We start from the raw sequence: 16,896 nt of genomic DNA on the forward strand, positions 1-16,896 counted from the left end.
AAGCAAACGTCTTCACAAGGTAGTGAAAAAGGTTAAAAACAAACCCCTAGGACATAAATAATATTTCACGTCTGGCCTTTTATAAAAGTTTTTTCTTCCTTTTTTTTAACTAATTTAACTGGCTTAAGATAAAGGCAAATATTCTTATTTACACCAGCTGAAGACCTAAGCCTCAGTTTTCTGACTAAAACATTGTGCAACAGATTATCATTTTTATCTAGCCTGATTAGTTCATTTTATGAACTTCTGTCTTTATCATCTACCTCTGTAAGGTTGTCACACTAATTTGCAGCTCCTGGACTATATGCAGCCTATGGGCCATTTACAGTCACTTTATCCTAATGTTCCCAACTCCCTGCCCTGCCCCACTCCAGAGAAGATAGACAACACCTGAGTAAGTGCTGTCAAATACACCACTTCCTCCAGCTTCAACTACACACAGGGCTGGTCTCCTGTTGTTGTGATACAATTGGTAGGAACTGACAGAAAGGATTCCAGAGCTGTGACATTCCCTCTTGTAAGCTGCTGCTGTAGATTAATCCTCCCCTGCTTTGCTTCAGCAGAAGTGGCAAGAGTTGGAGTGGGACAAAAGTGGTTTTCCAGCCATCAAGACACCATAGAGCCTAGCTTATGCCTAACATACAGGTACAGAAAATTGTCTACAACAAATGCAGAAAAATGGCTTATCCAGCTCCTGCAATTGCTAAAGTGGAACCATCATGATTTATTTCTAAGGAATTAATTCATGAAGTGCCCTGAAAATTAAGAACAGTAGAAAAGAAAGGAGAAATTAGTCTCCACATTGTTGGGCACAAAATAAAAACTACATAAATCCAAGAGAATAATTTAATCCATATGAGTTAATTGTAGTAGTTTATCTATTAAATTCTCCATTAATCATTCTAATGCAAACAATTTAGCATGCAACATTACAGATCTGAAGATAACACCAAAAAAACTGTTTGACAGCCTTTACTGGGAATATGGCATAAAGGTATTTTTCTTAATCAAATGTCATTGCATATTTTAAAATTTATTTTTCCTTTGCAAATTCCTTTTAAAGTGCCAAGCATTTTTTTTGATCTGGTGACAGAACAAGTTTGATAATGTCCACCAAAGAATCTTAATGTCCTTGCATTGCTGTAAGTGACAAAGAAAGGATAGGTACTTCTTGTTTCAGGTTTATTTAGTTCTGCCATTGTTGATTATATGCATGTGTGCACAATTAGCTTAGAAGTCAGCAGCAAATTAAACTAGTTTGGGAATTATTGTGAATCTAATTTTACAGTCCCTTCCATCTGCCCTTTGTGTTGCCTTGCGTAGGAGTTCCAAATTCTATTGCTCAAAATCTCAAGGTCAATTTAAGCACTTGTACCTTGTAAGAAATAAGAAATAATCTTACAGGCAGATCAGCTGGTTTTACTTTCATTTGGGATACTGTGAAAAACATAGACTCTCTATGGAATGGTAAATTTTAACCTCATATTGGTACAGTAGGACTCTGCAATAGCACTGTGTCCTTAATTGGGTTATCTTATTTTCAGTATGCTTTTACCATGATGAGTGCAATACCTCCTATTGAATTAAAGAACAGCATCACTGCAAACAGATGTATATGTTTAGAATGTTTTTGTGATTTGGTTACCAGTTTACAGATTGTCTTTTAAATAAACGAGCAGATTTTCAGTGGTTCAAGATACCAGCTGAAAGCATTTATTGCTCCTACAAATTATTTTCCTTATAAGTTAATTTATAGATGTAATCTGTCATGGTCTTCTCAAGCAGTCAGGTAATCCTGGAGAGTAAAAACTTCAAAATTTTTATAATGTTTTAATAGTCTTTTTGTGGGTGTGACTAAAGGTAGATGGTGACAGAACAACATGCTCAAAAGGACAGCACTCTGCATTTTGGAGGACCTTTGCAAAAAATGGTGATAAAAAATACAGATCTGAAGGGTATGTTTGGAGGCGTTAAAAAGGGCAACTAGTGGGCAAATACTGGAAAACCACTCAAAACAAACTGATAGTGGTTATTTCTGAGGCAGAGAAAAGGACAAAAAAGCAGAACAGAAGCAATTTGGCAGAGAAATGGGAGGTGAGGTGTGAGCATGAGGAAGATTAGATGGGGATTTGATGATGAGAAGGAAAAGATTGAATTTCATGCTAAGCATAATTCATCCTGGGTTATTTTCCTTTGCAAAAGGCCTTTAACATTTTGATCTGCTCAACAGAAATTCTCATGCTGTCATTATCGCTGTAGCATTTGAGCTCTTTTCACTACAGCTGCAGGCAGTAAAAAATATCAAATATTTTGTGGGGGGTGTGTATGTTCCTTTTGACCTCTCAGGTGGAGGAGCAGTTGCACAGGTGAATGTTTTGTTTTAGTGATTTCTTGGCTTGATTGTTTTAAATGTGCATATAAAGAGCATTGGTTTAGGTTGTATCTAAACACAAGCTGTATTTTGCACTTCTGTGTGAAAGGGAAGCAGGAAGGGAAAAGGCAGGGAAATAAGAGAAAGGTCTGTGTTTTACAGGAGAGAATTTTGAGATTCTTGGTGGCTCTTCAGTGCTGAGGGACTTCATTTAACAGTCTGCATGTGGCCATTTCCCTTTCTGTACAAAAGAACTTTTTATCCTCTTGCTCAAATGATTTTTAAACTTAAAAATTGGACTCAAGTACACTTTGGGCACAATATATCTAGGCAAGCTAGTTAATGTTTTAAATAACCCTGCCCTGAGGGATATGGTCCTCTAAAAAGACTGAGGGAGTGACCTGTTTACTTTCAGAGAATGAATGGCACATTTACAACATTAAGAAAACATAATCATATTATGTTGAGAAAAAAGAGATTGAAATAAATGCTTTCTGTTTCCTATGGAATATGAAAATATCCAGATTAGAAAGGTGTCTGGAGAGATCTCTGAGCCCATTCTTCTGCCTTCAGGCTGACCCAAGCATACTTAAGTCATTCCTAATGTATGTTGAGGTGCTTCTGAAAATGCTTTCTACTAGTAATGAACCTCATTGCATCTTTGCCCTTCCCCTCTGGACATTTCTAGCAGTTTGTAACCTTCCTGTTTCCAAGAACTTTTGTGCAATTGAAAATCAGCCATTGCTCATTTCAGCTGAATAGGCTGTGAGGATTTCTACATAGGTCTGCTATCACTCTCCTTCTTATACTAATGTTATGAGATATACCTTTTCTTTGTCTCCTTTTTGTTCTTGCTGTCAATAGTATGTTGGGCCCATTTAGGATCACATGTGGAACAAATCAAACATAAAACCACAAAAAACCTCCAAATAAACAGAAACAAAGCAAACAAATAAACCCAACAAACCACACCAAACAAAACCAACCAAATAACAGCAGAAAAAAACCTGAACAAATTTTAAAAAAGCTTGTGATTTTGTGTTATGAGGTGACAGAGTTAACTTGATGTAATTTAACAAATAAAGGAATCCAGATCACTGGACACCTATTAATCTGCCTTTAGTAGTTTTATTATGTTTTTGAGGAAAGCAAGGAGTTTTTGTGAAGTAAATTCAAGGTAGAGTAGAATGCAGCAGATGTTTATCAACAGTGGATTCTTCAGGATTAATATGACCTCCTTTTCTGGTAAAGCACAGAACTTTTTGTCTCAGAGAGGAGAAAAGTAAGACATCTATTTTGCCAGATGCCAATAAAATATTTGATATATTGTAATGATGGAAATTATTAGCTAAACCAGGAAAGATGGGGTTTGACAGAGGAATTGCAAAGTAAGTTGTGAACTGTCAGATGGAATCGCCTCTCAATTTATACTGATGGGCTAATGGCTGGCTGATAGATGAGAGTTGCTCAGAGATCAGTGCCAGAGAAAATCCTATTTAATGCTTCAACCTTGGCTCAAAATTAGGAATATCTTGATGAAACATGCTGATGATCCAGATTCAGCCCAGAAAAATAACGAGATAAATTTGAATGACACAATGGAATTTGCAGCACATAGTTATGCTGTTAAAAACTGTTGCAAGATTTTCTGTATGCAATGGAAGTCATTGGTTGGAAGTGATGAAAAGAAGCAGGATGGGAATTTAGTGAACGTCTTTCTCATGTTGAGTAATCTCAGGATGACTTTAAGCCACTATTATTTAGTAGTCAGCAAAATGCTATAGATTAAGTAAAATAATTTCTGTAAAGAAATCCAAAAATTCTGATCAACTCTGAAATCACAAAACACTGATAAGATCTTCTCTAGAACACTCAGCAGAATGCAAGTGCAAACAGGAGCAGAGCTACAAGGAAGAACTGTGGAAAATATCTTTTCCAACAGGAGACTTCATCTCACAAAACTGCAGACAAAAAGAAGTTGTGATTGCTCCCTCCAAAGTATTGAGATGTAAATCAGAAAGGAAAACAAACACTGATAAAAAAATCAAAGTTTCCCCAAAAAAATACCAAACCAAACAGCATCTGTAAACTCTCTATGGATAAATTTTGGGGTGGAAATTAAAAGACAGAATATCATACTTGAAGGGATGATGTTCTAGACTTGCCTTTCAGAAGAAGCCATAGAGCAAGAAAGTTCTAAAACTGGAGTCTGCAACGTTTTGCAAGTTCTTAAAATATGGGTATCCACAATGGGAGCAGACACAACTTGGTGATGAGAAACTTACTTGCAGATCTGTTTTGTGATGGTTTCTAACTTCAGAGCATGGTTTAGGAGGGAAGTGCTGGTTTTAAGGTTTGTTTTGTTTTAAGGTTTTTTTATGTAATGAAGCCTTATTCCTAAAGGAGAAGAAAGAACCGAGTTGCTTAGAAACATAGTCTTTTCATACAAATAATCTGCAAATCATGCATGCATTGAATTTTTTTTAGGTTTTAAGAGTATAAATTTTGTGTCTACTAAATGGTGAGCATAAGGTAGATAAGCATAATGATTATATCTGCTCAAAATGCAAACTTCATAGCAAGATGTTTGTATATTGAAAATTGTAGATTGGCCTCATTCTATAGAAAGAAATGTGTTTGAAAAATAATGGTGTTTACAGTGATAAATGTTATTTTTCATGTTATTGTTTACTGAATTCAACACAAGGTTTTTTGGGTTTGGGGTTTTTTTTTTTTTTTTGTAATTTCTACATTCTGGATATCTAGCATTTCCTGTAAACCCTATTATAGTAGGTAAGGTTTGTTCAAAATATGGACACATGAGCACCAGATTTTGTTACAGACGTTTGCTAATGGACTTAATAGAAAAATAAATCTTATCATTCTATCTGATAAATAAACTAACAGAAAAGAGGGTGAAGGGAGAATGTCAGGAAACCATCCCATTGTCTGATTTAAACTTCAGTGTGCACTAATGTTAAAATGTTGTTTATTCTATTTTTCTAAATGCACCATCTTTAGAACAGCAAAAATCAGATTAAAAAAGAAATTTTGCAAATGCAGATCTAACCATCTACTGGAAGCCATTACGCTAATCCAACCATCATACTGAAAGCATAAAATTAACATCAAGGACTTTGCTGAATATCTCTGTTTTTATGACTTAATACACTCCATTAAATGATACAGATAAATATCTAATTTTCATCTTTCTGAAGATTAAGTCATTTGCCTCAGTTATATAGTCAGTAATGCAGTCTCTTTACTAGTTATGTTGCAATAAAAGTAAGTTATACTGCACTAAAATGTGAAACTAGTTGCAAGCATTACATATGAGAGTTCATATAAATATCTGGTAAAATTCACATAGAAAAATGTTTGGTTTGGTCATTGGAAAATTACTTTTCAAGTAATGCATTTTCAAATGTAAATGAAGAAGAAAATACATAAAAAGAAGTTATTTTGAAAAGCTGGAAAAATACAAAGCCATATACAGATTTAGGAACTTGTTAGTTATTTACAGCCTTGAATAAAAGTTACTTTTATGAGATTATTTTTGAAATGTCATTGCTCTTTGCTTTCCCTGCTCTTTTACCCAGGAGCTATGGATTTATGTAATTGTTAATTGTTTGTCTGTTTAGAAATGTGCTATTATAAGATCTTGTTTTTCTTCTGTGGTGTTGAGAACACAACCAGTTAGCAATAATCAGCTCTATCTATTCATTTAGCCTGCCACACTTATAAAACTAAATGAATTCATTTAAACAATGCTGAAGACATAATTTATTGAACTGTTATAATTGCCTCAGGTATTTTCACTGTATTTTACCATGAAAAAAAGATTTTTAAATGCTTTTTTCCTTGCTTTAGAAAAGCATTTCTTTCAGAACTATTTTTAACCATGCCAGTATTTTCTGATATTTTTGGAAAAGAATGGGTAGCCTTGAGTTCTAAAGGCTGATATGGGACATAAGACATCTATATTCTGTATATTTTGAGGTACATGTACTGGCACACACAAAACAAAAAATCATTTCTAAATGAGAGTACACAATATTCAATTCTCCAATGCATATTGTGACACAAATTATTCTTGGTTGTTGAGCTGTGAATGCCAATGCTGTTAACTGGAAATTGAGGAAATAAGAGACTGTAGGCTTATTGAGGAATGACCCAGATCTTTTCAGTTTCAATAAGCAAAGCTTTCCTTGGGTGTTGTTTATGAGAGTATAATTTACTGTCACAGGAATAAGATGAACTTCAGATTTATCTTAGAGATAGGAACATTTATTCTTTAATGCATTACTCAAAAGATCCTCTTTGTCTAATAGGGTGTCTCTTAGTTTTAGTTTTTAATGTCCTAATAAAAAAAAAATAGATTTGGCCAAAAAAACATGAAAGGAAAACTCCTTTGTTTCTTGATCAAAAAGGCACAGCCCGTACTGAGTCTGATTATAACTAATTTAATAAGGAAAAAAACATTCTTTGAAATGGTATTTCAAAGCCCTTTCAAGGAAAAGAAGTTTAATAGTTTCAGAGGTGAAAGTAAATGGTGATTCCCATTTTTAACTATATTTGATAGAAAAGAAACTGGACAAATTCAAATCTCTGAAATCACATTTAGATAATATTTCAAACAATAAATATATGTTTAGTTATAACTTTGGGGTTTTGCTGTTCCACTTTTTCATTCCTTCCATTCTCCAGCAACAGTGTAGCTGGAGGGAAGAAAAGCAGGCATGTGGGAGAAAGGTGAACAACTCTTGCCACAAACCCCTGCAACGAGAAAAAATTACACAACTACTATAACAAAGCCTATAGTTAGTTTTAATAATGCAGCTCTACTAATTTCCTTCCATCCTAGCCAGCAGGCAACCTGTCTCCCTTTTATCCCATTGCTGGCAACAGAAAGATGTACAGCAAGCCAGTGGCATTTTGTTTTTAACGTCCAGTCAGCTGTGGGACTGGGCTCCTTGAGGCGTGACACCACCTGCACAGCAGGAGGAGGTGTGAGATGTGATGCTCTTTTTGTTTGGAAGGCTGAGTACCAGTCATATGTTACTTAGAACCCCGATTTATGATGATGAATCTATTCCGCCTTTAAAGTGCTTTTTTTACTGTCTGTACAAAGGCTTCAGCAAAGCCTTTCAGGAGACTTTTATGCAGTTCTGTGTTCAGATATAAATTCTGTTAATACACCTGAAATAGCAAGGATTAATTACTAGACAAGGACATGATACACTGCTTGTGCAGCTCAATGTCACTATAGGACACTAAATAACGTGACGCGCACACACTGCTGCTCTCAAGGCAAAAAAAGGAAGTTTATTTTCTGACTCCAACACTTATAGATTTCCAAAAGTGACAGTGGATTGGAGGGTGAAAGTGCCACCTCTCCAATGACACTGGACAAACCAACAGTCCATCAAATTTCTCCTCCTCCATAAAAGAATGCAGAACAATAAGTTATTAACAGAAAGTGTGTAAGAAAGTTTGTTACAAGAATGTAAACATCAGAAGGCTTAGAAAATCTTAAAAAATCAGGGCAACAGCTCAAAATTTTGCTTTGTGTAAATCTTGATGCTCATTCTGGTTTCTCTTTCTGTCTTTGCATCTCGTCCTGACAGGTGTGTGCCCAATCACTGTGAACACGATGGTAAATGCACCCAGACGTGGGACAGCTTCAAGTGCACTTGCGACGGAACTAATTACAGTGGTGCCACTTGTCATAACTGTAAGCTACCCTGCAGTTTCAAAATTTCAATGGAGTAGGGAATTCTCTCATGTCTTTTGGTTGAGATTAAAAAAAAATCATTCTTCCTTTCTTGTTGTTAAAGATCCTCAAGCCTCCTTTGAAAGAAAAATGTTGGCTTAATCAGCTTCTGCATTCCCTGCATCATGATGTGTTTACAGAGCACTGTACTGTGCCATGCTACCCAGCAAGGCAGTTCAACAGCAGCTGGATGTACTGAGCAAACACATTCTTAGCAGTTGCATACGAGATACAGTTTCAAATGGAAAATGAATCTGCCCTGAACTGTTGGGGAGAGCTGCTGACCGCTGCTTGAGATGCTGGTTTAGGTTGCTAATCACAAAGGGTGTTTATACACGGATTATCAGCCAGCTTAAATTCTAATTATTTGCTCTGTGGTTATGAGTTTCTAAAATAAGAATATTTCCTATGAGCTCGACATGCCCTACGCTATAAAAGCACAGAAAGAATAAAGGCGCTGTTGCCCTTTTATAGGTCCTGAACAATGCATGCTGAGCCAGTGGCAAGCATCTTCTGTTCCTCCCCTCATTTGCTAAAAGAAGACAGAAATTGATCTGCAAAAATACCTAGGACACAGAGAAAATATATCCAGTCCTTACTTTTGTTCACTTCTTCCTTTTGCCAACAGTCTCCTAACACTGAGACAAGAGTAAAAATGCTTCTGAACAGGCTATCAGCTGAAATTTAAGCCAGGATTTATAGAGATACAGGTTTATATTACTTTGCTGTTTAATTTAAATACAGCAATGAATAATATTACAAAGATAATTGGAGAATTTTTTCAGCTTTAACCAAAAACCCCAAACCAATGAGAAAATTGTTGATCATTCACAGTTTTCTGGATTAAAACAAAAATCTAACTTTTGGCTAAAGACTATATAAATGTAAGGGGGATATATTTTATGTAATAACTCTTAATACATTGACTGGCAAAGTTCTCTGTGATCTGGCTATTGAAACTCTAAAACTGTAAGAGTTAAGCAGTAAATTAATTTTGATTAAAGAGAAATATTTAAGGTACCAATGCCTGTAGGAGAGCCAGCCCTTTTTCACCAAGAGGGAATGTGCACAGTGATGGCATGGTTGCATCAAATTTTAGGAAAGGCAACACGTAAAAGAATTTATGTGCTCCTTTGTGGTGTGCAGACCAGCTTTTAATACAAAGTTGAACAAAATTAAGCTTTCTTCTTGAGTTCCAAAGAGAAGTAGCAAGGACAAACAGATGCCATCACTTCTCTGAAATCACATTTATTACAAAGGGAAGAAATATAATCCAAGGGAATGTGCCATTTTTCTAAATAAGATTTTCACCTGCCTTTTTTTGATAAAACAGTGCAATAAGGCAAGTAAAAGGCATTGCTGAACTGCAGTACCAAAAGAGGGGTTTGGAGTATATTGTCTTGTCTTTATGGGATGGATAAAGTGGATGGGATTACATACACTCTTCAGGTCATTTGAAGACACACTGTTCAAGACCTTTTACTTTTCTAGTTCAGGCAAAGTTTCTAACTTAGATGTGTAAGCTTTAGTTTTGTTACTTTTTTCATTTAAATAACATAATTTTTGTTTTGACCGTGTTCTGCTATACTTTGGAAGTCTTTCTTACAAAACAAGGTTGAGCAGAAAGTTATTCACTAGACAGATATCCTGTCACAATGTGCGAAATCCTATGCCTTTTCAGAGTATTGAAGTTAATGGCACAAAAATGAGCAAAAAATAAAAAATTCCAGCATCAAGATACAGACTGCAACAACCTTAACTCTTCCTTCATTGAGCAGGCAATAGCTGTCAGTTTTTACAGGAGCATGTTCCAGACACAAATAATGAGGGGATCTGTTGAAACTTGCCAGAGGTTGCAGTCACGCTGTCCCGAGGTCTGGGACCTCAGCTCTGCTGCCTGGATGCTGACCCTGCTGTCCTTTCCTGCTTGTGCAGTGTGTGTGTGTGTGTGTGTGTGTATTCAGACACACTTAGTGCGCTGCCTTTTGCTTTTGAATTCTAAAGTCTGTGGCAGTAGCAGGATGAAAGATATGCCGGGGAAGGGGGGAAGTTGGAATGATAACTGTTGTGTGGTATAAAAATAGCTGTAAGGGATTTTAAACAGCATTGCAGATCTCATGAAAAATATAACAGATGTTGTCATTCTGTGGAGCTGGAAAGTGTTTAAGTGCAGATAGCGCTAGTTCATTACCATTTTACTTAAAGATAATATTATTTTACAAAGCAAACTGTATTATATGCCACAGTAAAATACATTTATCTTTTCTCAATGGATGTTTTTGTGGAGAGTATAACAGCATTTCTCAAAGAGGTTGTAGTCAAGACTATGTTAGTGAGGATTGTAACTGTAGTTGATGATTTTTAATGAGTTTGAATTATGCTAAACTAAAAGGAACAAGATAATTCTGTGTTACTGAAGAGTTTTTTTCAGTGAATTGATTTTGCTTTGGTCAGGTAATTCAACCCTTTCCTGAGCTCTTGACCTGAAACAAGGCAAAGCTTTGCAGCCTTGACTGGATTTCAGATTGCAGTTTTAGGCTCCTTTGAAGTTGAAACTCAAAGACAAACTCAAGGGATGAACTCCTTGAAGTGAAACAGAGAAAAAGGTTTGCATGAAAACCTTATGAATCAAAATGACTTTGTTTCACACAGGTCTGGCCATAAAATATCATATGATAGTGAAAACAACAGTTAGTCTAGAGATATGGAGAAATATGTATTCTGGGAATGAGACATAGTGGGGACTATAAACCAGAAATAAATAGCTAGAAAAAGAAAAGTTCCATATAAATAAATCTGAAATAAAAACTTTAGTTCTCCAACTGTGTAAATCAATTACACTTGTTTTCTATTTTGTTATTAAATAGTTTCCTTTTTGGAATATGACACTGTTGCAGGAAGGTTCCTCACCTCTCAGAGAAACACCAGAATATCCAAGCTCTGTGTCCATTATCTTGTTATTTCTCAGCAGCTTAAGCTACCATTCAGAGGAAATGATATTTTGTTTCATCCATCTACAGATGGATCCTTCAAATCCAAAGGCAAATTAACCAAAAGTACTGGAAAGTTGTACTTCTCATTGCAATTAAATACCCTAGGAATCTACCAGATTTCTTTCAGCTGAGGGATATTCATGCCCAATGAAATGCTGTGGCCTGGCAAATATCAGACTAGAGCATTGATTTACCATCAGGCAAGACTGAAAGATAAATGAATGTATTTACTCAAAAACAATGATTTACAGTGATGCAACATTTACAAAATTATTTAAAAATTAATTGAATGCCAATTAACTGCAAGTATCATCCTTACTAGCTTTATTGTATTATCTATATTTTAAGCCCTGGCTAATTAACTTTTGCAGCCTACCAAAGGCTGGCCACTCATGCAGAATTCTTTGAGCAATATTTTTCTAGAATTTATTATTAATGGTTCCTGAAACCTTTGCAATCAGGAGCTCATTTTCCTGATTACTTCGCATCTCCACCACTTTGCACCTGTTTCTTCATCTAGTTTTATGTTCTAATATTCTTCCTGCTGTTTCCAGCTTCTTCAAAACAGAATGGTATAATTTTAAAAATTGTCTATTGGGATAACTAATGATCATTCAAACTTCTTTTTCTGAGATTTTTATATAATATAGTTCAAAGCAAGCTTTCTCTAGAATCTGCATTTCAGATAAACATAAGAAAGGACTTACAGAGTTTACCATGATGGTGATGTATCTACCTTCCACTCCCTGCATAAAATTCATTAGATTTAGGAAAAAGCCAGGAGCGTCTTATTTGATTATATTTGCCTTCTCCTAATGATTTTCATCAATAAATATATTCCATTTGCATTTAAAAGATTACCCTTAATGCTCACAGAATTATAGAATTGTTTGGCTTGGAAGAGACTATAAAGATCATCTAGTTCCATCCCCTGTGCCAAGGACTAGGCCACTTTTCACTGGACCAAGTATCTCAGAGCCCTTTCCAGGCAAGTCCTGAACATCTTCGGGGATGAGTCATCTACAGCTTCTCTGGGAAAGCTGTTCCAGTACCTCACAACCCTCCTTTACAACAGTAAAGAATTTCTTCATAATATCCAATCTAAGACTGCCCTCTTTCAGTTTTAAAACCATTCCCTCTTTTCTTAATACTACATGCTCTTGTAAGAAGTCTCTCTCCAGCTCTCTTGAAGGTTCCTTTGGGGGCTGGAAGTTGCACTAAGATCTCTCCAGAGCATTCTTTTATGAAAGACGTGTTCTTCCTGATCAAGTTGTTTTTCTTTAATTTCACCTTCAAACACTGTCCTTGATTTTGCAGCTGTACAGATTCCTTTAAGAATACCAGACATGAAAAGGTTTTCTTAAAAACCTTCGGTTAGTCCATAGGAGGGACTAGCATCCAGATCACATCTGCTGAGTGTGTTCTGTAAGACAGTAGGAGAAATACAAACTTACCTGCTCCTGCCCCCTTGAAGAGGCACTAATTGCATCAGAATATAAGGAGAATGCAACTCTGCTGAGAAAGAACATATGGGATTTTTACATTTTTCGATTGGTGGTTTGCTGTAATTTTTTCCATAAAGAATATTGGAAACAATGTAGTGATTCTTCATTTCCATATGAGAGAACTTTACCTCTTCTCCCAACTTGTTGGGAATAAATGTTATCCTATATTTTGGATCTTGATTCAAAGTTAATGACAAATAAAACTTCTCTTGAAATTATAAGTACATTAAATGTCACTGGAATCTAATGGACCTTGGTATTTTTCCAAGCAATACTGACTACCTCCCTAAAACAAAATATTGCTTTAATAATGAGTTTAATATTTTCTAGAAACATACTTTGAGTAAGAATGAGTAAGAAACATTGTAGAAGCTGTGATAATTCTCATTGCTGGCTATTGCCAAAAGTAATAGTCATCAACACAAATTTAATCTGCATAGGCTCTGATCTTCAGCAAGACTTCCATCAGAGAGTTTGTGATATCTGGTTTTCCTGTATTTCTGTAAACAGGAAAGCAACCAGAGCACTGGGCTTTATTCAGAGTCTAGATAGGAAAGAAGGTCATGGCAAGGGTGTTCTCCTGTCAGCAATTTGTGAAACAGTGAAAAAATAAATACATTATTTGGCAAAAATTGCTCTGAAATTTACTTTGGGGGAAAGAAAAAAATTGACTCCATAATTTTTCTAGTCATCTCAAACAAGAAGAGAATAGGTTTCCGTTTCACTGGAGGCTAGAGGAATTACGAGAATAACATTGTTATCTTTGTGATAGCAAATTGATTTACTAGAGAAAGCAGATACTTTGCAGTTTCATAAGCATATTAAAGTATTATTATTATAATATATTATAAAGTATTATTTTATCAGGAAAAATTCATTAATACCTCCGTGATCAGCAACTGTGATACATAAAATATTCTTGTGAAAGGATGTTCTAATCCAAAGACAGGAAGAATGTTGCTTTTTAATACACTTGAAGTAGAAGAGACAACCTAATCAGAAATGTCCTATTTTTTGAGAAAGCTTGGCATAAAACCATTTCCTGTTCAGTTGTCCTGTGGGCATTTTTGTGCAGGGCTGTTACAAACTATCACCTTGACTTTTCTGAATCTTTGCCAGCGAAGCTTGATGTTTAAGTCACTTTAAAAAATCATGGATTCCAGAACTGGCCCTTCTGCAGAAAGTGGAACAGTGATATAGGCTGCAGATTGGTAGACATGCAAGTATCTGATTTCAGTGAGATTTAACACAAGTCCAGCACCAGTATGACTGAACAGATTGCACAAGCCCAAACAATCTCCCAGTAGCAAATGAAAAATTTCCATTTGTAAACTTGTAGAAAGACTAGAGCAGAACAAAAACCTACAAAATGTACAAACATATGAAACAGCTACAGAACATGCTGTGTTGAATTTCTGCAGTGGAAAGCTGACATTTAAGGCATGCAGTGGGACTCCACAATGTTGATTAGACTTGTTTATGGCAGATAGAGTGCTTGAATTATGTGAAAGGAAGAAGGAAAAATAATACTGGGAAGCCAAACTGCTTACTTTTAAAAACATGAAAGAGGAGCTTTCAGTAGGGCAAAACCTGAGTTGCTCCCATTGTCCCCCACATGTGTTGGGCATAATTTGCCTCATTTGGACTGAGGAAGGACAGCACCTCTGGGATACACTAATGGGAATGTGGAGCTTTGTAGGGAGCTGGACCGTGAAGGTAGTCTGAGGAACAGGAGGTTGGAGAAATGATAAGAATTATTTTGACAGGGCTACTTGGTTTCAGGAGACTGGGGCTTGAGGAAATATTTATGAAATTAACACTGGGCACAATTTTTACTAGATGCTGTAAGGATAAGATGCTGTTCCTCACCCTACCACCTCATCTTCTTGTGAGCTGTTGTTTGAGTGTCCCTGACGAAGCCTATGGTTTTTTTAATTGCTCCTTTGAGTCCCTGATTTGAGACTTACTTGAGACCAGAGTCTAAGTAGTTTCCAGGAGGTGAATCCACATTCAAACTCAGCAGTATGGATGTGTGCGCAATGCTGGTCTTGGAGAAATAGGGGATGAAAAATAAGCTAAAATTTCCGAAATCTCTAGAAAGTCTTTTGTTTTCTTCTGCTCTCATCCTAAGAAAGCACTTTCAACTACTTACTGTTCTCTGCCAGTTATGTTGCTACCACTTTATTTTCTCCTCTTCCTGACCACTCTGTATCTGAAGTAATCAAACGTTCAGACTTCATACATGCTCTGCAAAACTTTATTTCTCAGATGCTTGTTTCCTTTGAGAATAGAGATTCTCAAAGCCTGTTTATAAGGACTTTTGTTTACAGTGGTTTATTAAAAGGATTGTATAATCAATATGCTACCTTTCTAAGGAGGCTAATCTTTTTTTCAATAATGCTAATCAAAGAAATTGTCATGATAATTTATAATTATCCTTGTGAATTCATATTTTTTTATTACATGTTTTCAAAAGATTTAACATAATGCATGCCTTCAAATGTTGGTTTAGTCTTTCGTAAATTTTCACATGTAACATATAAGCCCAAAATTGTTGAATTTTTCATCTATTCCTGCAACACCGAAAAAGACATGCTTTTTACTCTATTATTTTTAATTTTTTTTAATTTAGTTTGGAGACATTGCGGTTTTCTTGTTTTGAACCCTAATATTTGTTTAAAATTCAGATTGTTCTTAGTGTCAGTGTTATAAACTATAGTTCTTCTTCCACTAATTTATAATCAGCTGAGCTGAGAGTTGTTCTGCACCAGGTGTTTATGAAATGCAGAATGTGTAATAAATTGGTAGCAACTTGCATTTTTATTGTAAGTAAATGGATGTGGTCTGTGTTCAGGCCAGAAAGGGCTGCAGTTCCAACATGTGCAATAGCACCAGGAGTATTTGGTGAAGGTAAAGTGGAGAAAATTAATATTAGGATGCAAAGCAGAATATGAATAATCAACCAGCAGTAATTATGCTGAAATTAAAAAATCAGCTGGAAATAACCCTACTGGGTGATGTTTGAGGCAGACTAGAAGGGCTGAAACTGGACTTCAGGTTTTAGCTGTTTGTATAGCAGAGTGTTTTTATATGGTTCTACATTAGAACCAAGTGTTATGAGTTTTGAATCTAAATTTCCACCAGAGGGGGTCAAGCGGAAGAACATTATGAAGTCAGGGTCTAACTCAGCATTTTCTTAATTCATTTTTAGCTAACTCTTGTAAAACTACCTAAGTAACATTCCTGAATTTCTGCCTGCTTTTGGGAAAACTTGGGTGTTGTCTGAGTGTTTTGCAGGCTACTGTAACCGTTTTCTATTGTTGTTCACAATGCACAACAAAATATTGTTTCCAAGGGACAGTTAAAAGAGAACATGTAATTAACAATAGAAAACTTAAAAGCAGCTCATTTATACCATAAAATCAAAGCCAGAATTAATTCATAGCCAGAAAAGAACACTGCAAATAAAGACTTCAAAATTAATTAGCTTTTTTTAAAACTTTTCCATTAAGACAATCTAACATATTGCATACTTCACTGTTAATGCTTTTTTTGCAATTAAAGTTCTTTAAGGTGCTGATATTAAAATCCCCTTGACAGCCATTAGACAGAAAAAACATGTTTTGAAATCACTCTAATCCTATTTTTTCAGATGTGAGAGAATGAAATTAATGCAAATATCACTGTTAAAGATGTATCATAGTCAAAGCAATGAGAATTTCTTCACATATGCATGCAGACCACATGAAATTGTTCTTTAAAAAGTTTTTTAACAGTTGAAAATAGAGGAACATAACGGGTATAATTAGTCTTGCTATTAAAAGACACTATGCACCAATGGATAAGCAGTGGATATGCTTTATCCACAGTTTGTAGCATTTTTATGTACATCACCCAGTGCAGAAAGACTTGATAAATTCTGTCTTTACAATGAATTTTCCAATGTGTTGAGGACTGTATGATCAATCTCATAGCACTGTGGATTGAAGGAAAAAAAAATTAATTGAAAGGAACGAAACTCTGAGATACTTTTGTGCTTTCTACACCATATTTTGTCTTAATCACTAGTATAACAATGATTATATGAGTAATTGTATGGCTTCTGCAGTAAATAAACATAAAGAATAATTATTATTGTCAGTTGTCTTATGATACTTCCATGTGAATGATATGTGTGGGGGTTCTGATTGAGTTTGGTTCTTGTTTATGGACACTACTTTTCTTGAACACCATTATAATATTTCTTTTGCTATT

At 35.5% G+C, this 16,896-nt stretch overlaps 1 protein-coding gene across 1 annotated transcript in view; it reads left to right on the plus strand.

Moving 5' to 3' along the window:
• CNTNAP2 (contactin associated protein 2) overlaps positions 1-16,896 on the plus strand; it is a 1,014,330-nt gene that overhangs the window by 660,276 nt on the left and 337,158 nt on the right. The window contains exon 11 of the mRNA XM_059850210.1: positions 7,999-8,105. Within this exon, the coding sequence (XP_059706193.1) occupies positions 7,999-8,105 (107 nt within the window). The remainder of the gene's footprint in view (positions 1-7,998; positions 8,106-16,896) is intronic.

This window comes from Haemorhous mexicanus, chromosome 1 (assembly GCF_027477595.1).
Source record: "Haemorhous mexicanus isolate bHaeMex1 chromosome 1, bHaeMex1.pri, whole genome shotgun sequence".
Classification (NCBI taxonomy): Eukaryota; Metazoa; Chordata; class Aves; order Passeriformes; family Fringillidae; genus Haemorhous; species Haemorhous mexicanus.